The 6,877-nt window shown below is 43.6% G+C and overlaps 2 protein-coding genes across 4 annotated transcripts; one reads left to right on the top strand and one right to left on the bottom strand.

Annotated features, from left to right (window-relative positions):
- Positions 1-1,987: 1,987 nt before the first annotated feature.
- On the top strand, positions 1,988-5,283 carry LOC120675470 (ethylene-responsive transcription factor ERF119-like). Of its 3 annotated transcripts, XM_039956679.1 has the most exons (6): positions 1,989-2,262; positions 2,690-2,873; positions 3,479-3,592; positions 3,718-3,728; positions 3,833-3,905; positions 3,992-5,283. In XM_039956679.1, the coding sequence occupies exon 6, from the start codon at positions 4,014-4,016 to the stop codon at positions 4,890-4,892; it is 879 nt and encodes a 292-aa protein (XP_039812613.1). In that variant the 5' UTR covers positions 1,989-2,262; positions 2,690-2,873; positions 3,479-3,592; positions 3,718-3,728; positions 3,833-3,905; positions 3,992-4,013; the 3' UTR covers positions 4,893-5,283. The 3 variants fall into 3 exon arrangements, with proteins under 3 accessions (XP_039812620.1, XP_039812613.1, XP_039812606.1); XM_039956686.1 differs by having other exon boundaries at positions 1,988-2,262; positions 3,718-3,905; XM_039956672.1 differs by having other exon boundaries at positions 1,990-2,262; positions 2,690-3,592; positions 3,718-3,905.
- LOC120675490 lies at positions 5,178-6,509 on the bottom strand. The gene has a single exon (XM_039956697.1). The coding sequence runs from the start codon at positions 6,333-6,335 to the stop codon at positions 5,829-5,831; it is 507 nt and encodes a 168-aa protein (XP_039812631.1). The 5' UTR covers positions 6,336-6,509; the 3' UTR covers positions 5,178-5,828.
- Positions 6,510-6,877: the final 368 nt, after the last annotated feature.

Below are 6,877 nucleotides of genomic sequence, written 5' to 3'. Positions count from 1 at the left end.
TCTCACCCATTCCCTATGCTGGTGCTTCTGATGTGAATAGAATCAGCGAGCAGGAGTGGAGGAGCCCTCGCCGCCGCGCGCCATTGATTTATGTCGACTGCTCTGCTACCACTCCATGGTTTTGAGCTCCCGCCGTCATCAGCCTCGAATCGCTCCCTTCTCCTCTAGCCTTGGCAGAGGGGCGCCAGAGGCTCTGTGTTTCGCTTCAGGATCTCAAGGTAAGTTTATTTCCCTACGCGATTGGTTGGCTGTCACCAAGATTTCTAGATTTGTTTCAATATAATATGCCCCTAGCTTTGTATATGAAACAAGTTCCGTTGCTCTTCCATGTAGGTGCCGATCTAATTTCAGATCTGGTAGGATCCAATGCTGATAATACATAGTTGCAGCCATTTAAGTTGTGAGTAATTTGGCCAGAAGGAACTTTATTCTTGAAAATAATAATCAATCATGTTCAAAAAGCTGGGTAAAGCAATTGGTCATTATTATTATAATGAAGATTCATCAGATATTAGTATTTGGAAATTAACCTAACGTCAAAAGCTGGGTAAAGCCGGAGAAACAAAAAAGCAAATTGGTAAATTGTGTTAGGAGGTAAATTGAACCAAATCATATATCCCAAGGGTCAAAACAGACTAAGAAATTGTTAAGGGGTCATCCAGGCTCTGACCGTACTTGAGGAAGTAATTTCATTTTTTTTTAAAAAAAATAAGGAGCTAGCCCACATGCACAATTGTTTCGAATGAAACCTAAAGGACGAGTCATAGCTTAATTGGTAACATTGCTAGTGAGTAGGCTGTCCCTCAACATTTAAACCCAAGGTTCGACGCTCACACATGAATGCGCCACAATAGTTAGAGTGACGTGCTCGTCACGCTCGATGTTTAGTTGCTTCGGATACCTCTTACCCACGTGCACACCTTTTATGTATTGAATGTAGGTATATCTTGCAACACAGTTTGGATGTGTGCACACGTGTATGCATATGGTGTGAGTTTGTATATAAATTCAGATGCTGCAACTTGTATTTGAAGAAGTGATGCATTAAAAAACTATTTCAAGCAAATCTCAATGGCATTCGTGGATTCACCATCGGTGCGCGCGCACATTTAGATAGTAATATGGTCACGCAAAGCACAATATACCGATTTCACCCCCTCTTATTCTCTACTTCCATGTCAGCCTGCAACGTTGACTCCCGTTAGGGTCGCTCATGGGCTTAACTATTGTGAGACATTTTGTTTTCAAAGGGAAAATATTCTTTGCTTTAATTTTAGCTGTAAAGCCCACCAAAGTATTGATAATATGTTATTTAAATAATATTTTAAAATATTATAATGATTTTATCTTAACCTTGTGGTATAAATCTATGTGGCTTTTTAGATATCACGGATAAAATTTCAAAGGGCTTTAAACAATAAGAATCATAATTTAACTTATGGATCAAAGGTTCTTGTATGCTTATGAGTTAAATTTGAAGTTGAATTCTTACAAAGCTATAATGGTAACAAAGAAAGACAATTTATGTCAAATAAATAGAAACAACACTAACCGAACTAAAAAAATAGTGCAACATGATTTTTGAGCAAGTAAAGGGCCAAAAGCTGACCTCCCGTCAAATATGAAAGCAAAGATGTTTTAAGATCCTTATACCAGAGTAAATAATTCTCAATTTTAACCATCAGTACATAAAGTGTTATGCACACAAAAAATTTCAAAGTTTTCTTTACCATCAATGCATATGGGTCTCAATAATAATTAATACTTTCATAATTTAGGTTTTCTTTTTTCAACAATATTTTCATAGAAATTGCTAGTGAATGTTTCAAATGCCAAATATAATTTGCATTTCGACCAAATGCTGTACAATATCCAAGGATGGTCTTAAAGAAAGATACTCGAAGGATAAAAAATAAATTCAAAATCCACGGTCGCTATCATTGGCGCTAGTACAATATCATTGCGCTATGGCCGTTGCGCCCTGCTCACACACACGTTTCGTCTCGCGGCGCCCCGTCATCTCCCACCGCCTCTTCCCACGGAACGGAAGCCATTAAAACCCCTCGCCGTCATCCACCTCCCTCCCCTCCCTGAGAAATCAAGAATCCGAAGCCGCCCCTTCCTATCCCACCCGCCGCGCCTCCGGATCGAAGCTCGGAGCTGCTTCTCCCCCCTGATTCGCTCCAATTCCGCCGGCTCCACCTCCCCAATCATCAGTTCCCCGGCCCGGGCTCCGGAGGTCGCCGTTGCACGCGCGCTCGTGTAAGTGGCGAGTCGAATTGAGATGTGCGGGTCTTCTTTTCCTGAGTCCGGTCGATCCACCGGTTGATGGTGCCGCTGCCTGGGATATCGGGTATTCGGGTTTCGGTTCGGCCTCATTTCTCGCCGCCTCCCCTGTTTCTTGTTCCGGGAAAGATTGCATCTTCCCCCCTTCTCTTTCTTGCGGGATTCGGTTCTTGGACGTTCGGTATAATTTCCATCTATTTTTCTTTTTTTTCCTTTTTCCGGCGATTTTCCTTGTGCGTTACTCCTGTTCCGAGATTTTTCTTTTTTTTCTCCATAATATGGCCATATCTGTTAGCGGAAAAGATGGAATCTTTTTTCCCCCTTTGGTATCTCTGATTTCACAGTTCCACTTCTTGGTTGGGATCTGATACATTATCATTCATGGTGTTTGTGCGACGAGCAGCAGAAGAGCAGTAGTGCAGTAGCCCTCGCCGCCTCGCGGAACGCGCGCGCTGTTGATTTATGTCGCCTGCCCTGCCGCAGCTCCATGGTTCTGAGCTCCCGTCGCCACCAGCCTCCTCTTGCCCCCTTCTCCGCCAGCCTTGGCTGAGGGGCGCCAGACAGTGCGGGTATTCCAGGGTATCCAGGTAACCTTTTTTTTTCACATGTCTGATTGAGTTACGACTAAGTCGATGAGAGGCTTTCTTTCTCTGTTGTAGTTCAGCCCTGGTAACTTTCTATCAAACACTGTTAATCTTGCGTTTAGTAGGTGCCAAAGTTCGAAAGATTTCTGTAATGTTTTGTTGACTGTATGTGTGTAGCCGTGTAGGTAGGTACTTCTGTCTTCCATTGCTGCTGTTGTGTTCGTAGTTCCCTCTATCTAGCAGTCATGTATGCTTGGTTGTTTAATGTAAAGCACTAAAGATTTTGTCTGTTGCCATGACTTAACTGATCACCTGTTCCCATGTTATTAAAATAATTCACTGCTTGTTCAGTCAAATCAGATTAGTTTTGATCATCTGACAAATTTAGCGATTGCCATGTTGCGGTGCCTGGCCTGATTTCAGTGTTGAGCTGCATAAAACTCTACGTTCTATGTGAACAATGAACATAATAATATTACCTCATTTGTTTATGCAAAGATGGAGGTTTGCATCAGTTCATATCTGTTGGCTCATGTATTGCAAGAGCTAATTCAAGTAGTGTTTGTATCTCAGTGAAAGTTTTCTATAGTAATGTATGTTGATTTCAGATTTGGATTTTTGATGAAGTACTCTGGGTTCCTGCACTTAGACCCTTGCCTTTTATTTTCTTACACGTGAGGCAGTACAAGTTGAAGAATCCCCCAAATCACAATCAATCTTTGGTAAGTGGTAAGCTATTAGGAAATAATACTTAGAACAAATAAAGTGTGAATTAGTATCTGCTATTTCCCTTATTTACTTGGATGAGCCCTTGTCTTACAAACTTCACTGGTCTAAATGCTTGCAGGTTTGGTTTAGGTGGGTTGAATTTGGCACCCTTCCTCAATTCAAACTGTCATCCTGAATTTCAAATTCTGAAACTTCTTCTGTGAAGAAAACTAATCTCCCCTTGTCCAGTTCAGATCAGAAGTTAAGAGACAATCCTCTTTCTAATTTGGTAGATTGGGTACTGCAGTTGTAGACACGTCTTCCTTGGTACGTGGATGCATATTCTCTTTCACATCTTTGCTATACTATTCTTGTTTTAGCATATTTGATGAAGTCACCGGGCGTGTATACAGATTGCTGTTGCTTGGGATCTGGATGTTGCGCTCCACGAAGATGCCTCCTATGCGGAAGGTCCGCATTTTATGCTCTGATCCTGATGCAACAGACTCCTCTGGTGATGAAGATGATCAAAACCCAAAGACAGAAAAGAAAATTATAAGAGTGGTGCTAGTTCCAGTAAAGAATTGTAAAACCTCAAAACCTCTAAAAACTATCATGCCATCTGGAATGAAGGATCTGGATGGTCCTCCTGAGAGGAAGGTATCATCAAGCAGGTACCGTGGTGTGCGACTGCGCGAGTCGGGTCGGTGGCAAGCAGAGATCCGCAATCCTTTGACAAAGAAACGGGAGTATAGTTTGCATAACACTGAGGAGGAGGCTGCTGCAGCATATCAAGCAAAATGGAACCAGTTCCGTGCAGAGATGCTGGCCATGAAAGCTCAGCCGCCCGCGTCAAAATATGCATCCTTGTCCAGCTTGTCCTTGGTTTCCTGTGTTTCTTCATTGGTATCATGCAAGAAGAAGGCACGAGAAGCTCAGAACAGAGGAGGATCATTAATGGAGGTACACTGTGATCCTATAGATGAAAGCTCACGGAATTTCTCCCTCAAATCTATGGAGATTCCACAAAACGTCATGCTATGCCTGAAAGATGAGCATCCTATCAGTGACTCTGTCAGGCCTGCTGATGAACTGCCGCCCGATGATTTCACCAAGCCAGAGGATATGTTCAGAGCCAGTGATTTTATTGGCGCTACATACAAACCTCTGGATGATGATGATGACTATATTGGCCTGGCTGACATTAGCCACCTGCCACTTCCAATCAATGACCCAGAGTTTGATCTGGATGCAGAGCTTGATTGGAGTGGGTTCGACTTCACTTCAATGGAGCATGAACTGAAGTTACTGTGAGGTTGCATCAAAGATGCTTTCTAAATAACTCTGGGTCTTGGTGAAATCATCACATCGATGGATACTTCTATTCAGCGCAGTCGTGCTCTTGATGGTGTCTATTGTGCTGGAATCTGCTCTGAGTTGTCTGCAACTCTGAATGCTGCACTGGGTTCAGATTTCATTCTGACTGCAGATTACTGGGTGCATATTGATGGGATCTATAAACCAGATGATCTCCAAATTTTGTCGGAAACTGTACAGTTCATAGAGTAACTTGTCTGAGAGTATGCAATAAGTTTTCAGAAGTATGTAAATATTCTAATTTCAGAGCTGACATTGCAGCATCTGTGCATGTCTACATCCTTTCGATAATTGTCCTAAGAGAAGTTATCCATTCGTTTTTTTTCTTTGTCTTGAGTCTTCTGATCTATTAGAGCTGCTGAAATTTGGATTTTGAAAAAGGTTTGTATATTGGCATTACACATTGAAGTTGTAACAAGAGTTTGCACATCTGCAACACCATACCCTGGAAGCGTAGTAGTATCTGAAATGCAAATTGGAGTTCCACTTTCTTAAGAACATTACTTTAAACTCCAAAAACATTTACTAAAGCTATATATCAGGATAACACATATATGCATGATTTGCTCCCAATGCAGTTTATATAGTGAATGGATTACATATATGTCTAATGCTACCACGCTCTAATTCAAAAAGGTATCCAATAGTTTATGGGTCAGTTGGATCCATGCCACTCTAATTTCTTGAAATTGGATCTCATGTTGAAAATCATGCCATTGAGTGGCATGATTTTCAACATGACACCCAATTTCACGGAGTTGTGGTGGCATGAATCGAATTTTCCCATAGTTTATTGTGTTCAAAAGTTAGGCACAAAGAACGGAAAATAGGTTCTGGATGATCGATGCTGCCGCCCTTGCCAGCTTGATTTCACTAGATGGCACCGCACTCAAAGGAGACGTCGCACCCGGGGACGGGGCTGAGCTTGATGGCGTGCTTGACCTTGCTCATGAACACCGGGAGGAAGGACATGGCCTGGCAGATGCAGGCGTTGTCGATGCCCATGAGGCGGCGGCAGCAGGCGGTGTCGTAGGGGTCGCGGCCGCCGCCGTGCCCGAGCCCGTGCCGCCGGCTGTGGGCGGTGTGCTCCCGCTCGTGGCCGTGGTGGCCGTGGTCGTGGTGGTCCGCCTGCAGCTCGTAGGACGCCGACGAGGAGCCGTTGCTGTGCAGCCGCAGCGGCTGCGCCGGGTTGGGGCCGGAGAAGGTGCGCAGGCTGCAGGCCTCGTTGGCCAGGTTGAACTGCGACCGGCAGAACACCTGCGCCGCGGCGCGGTGGCGGCCGGCGGTTTCTGCTGCGATGAAGACGAGCAGCAGCAGGAGGGCCAAGGACGGCGCGTTCGGAGAAGGCAATGGTGACGACGATCTCTTCCTCGTGTCCATGGCGGTGGGTTTTTTTTTTTCTTCAGAGGTCCAGGAGAAGATGATGGCTTAATGGTTTTCTAGGGGGTTTAAGTAGTGGTTCTGAAGATTGTTTAGGAGGGAATCTGGTGCCTTTTGGTCTCCATTGTTTTATTGGTGGAGGTTAGGATGGGGATCAGAGGACGACAGCACGAGATTGCCGGGGGTTTTGCAGGATGTACACTACCGTTGTAGTGACTTTGCTGGTTGCTCATGCTTGAGCTGTGACCAGTTTGACATTGACCTGCAATTTTACGCGACACCTTTTTTTTCTGTACTGATGCAGATAGTTTTCTTATTATTAGAAAAGATGATTTAGCAAATAAGACGCAATACATTCATCTAGCTAAGCAGAATATTGCGCACAGAATCATTGTGGTTTTTTTTTACTATCTCCCTTATAAGTAAACTAAAAGATAGCTTGCAAAGTTATGCTACTGCTATGCATCTCAAAAACAAAACGACCTATATATAATCTGGGACAGATGGATTATTTTCTTATGCAGTTGTTGCATATGAGTTAT

The sequence above is a fragment of the Panicum virgatum genome, chromosome 2K (genome assembly GCF_016808335.1).
Source record: "Panicum virgatum strain AP13 chromosome 2K, P.virgatum_v5, whole genome shotgun sequence".
In the NCBI taxonomy this organism is placed as follows: Eukaryota; Viridiplantae; Streptophyta; class Magnoliopsida; order Poales; family Poaceae; genus Panicum; species Panicum virgatum.
The sequence above is the reverse complement of the archived record's forward strand: the minus strand, read 5'-3'. Positions and strand labels throughout refer to the sequence as shown.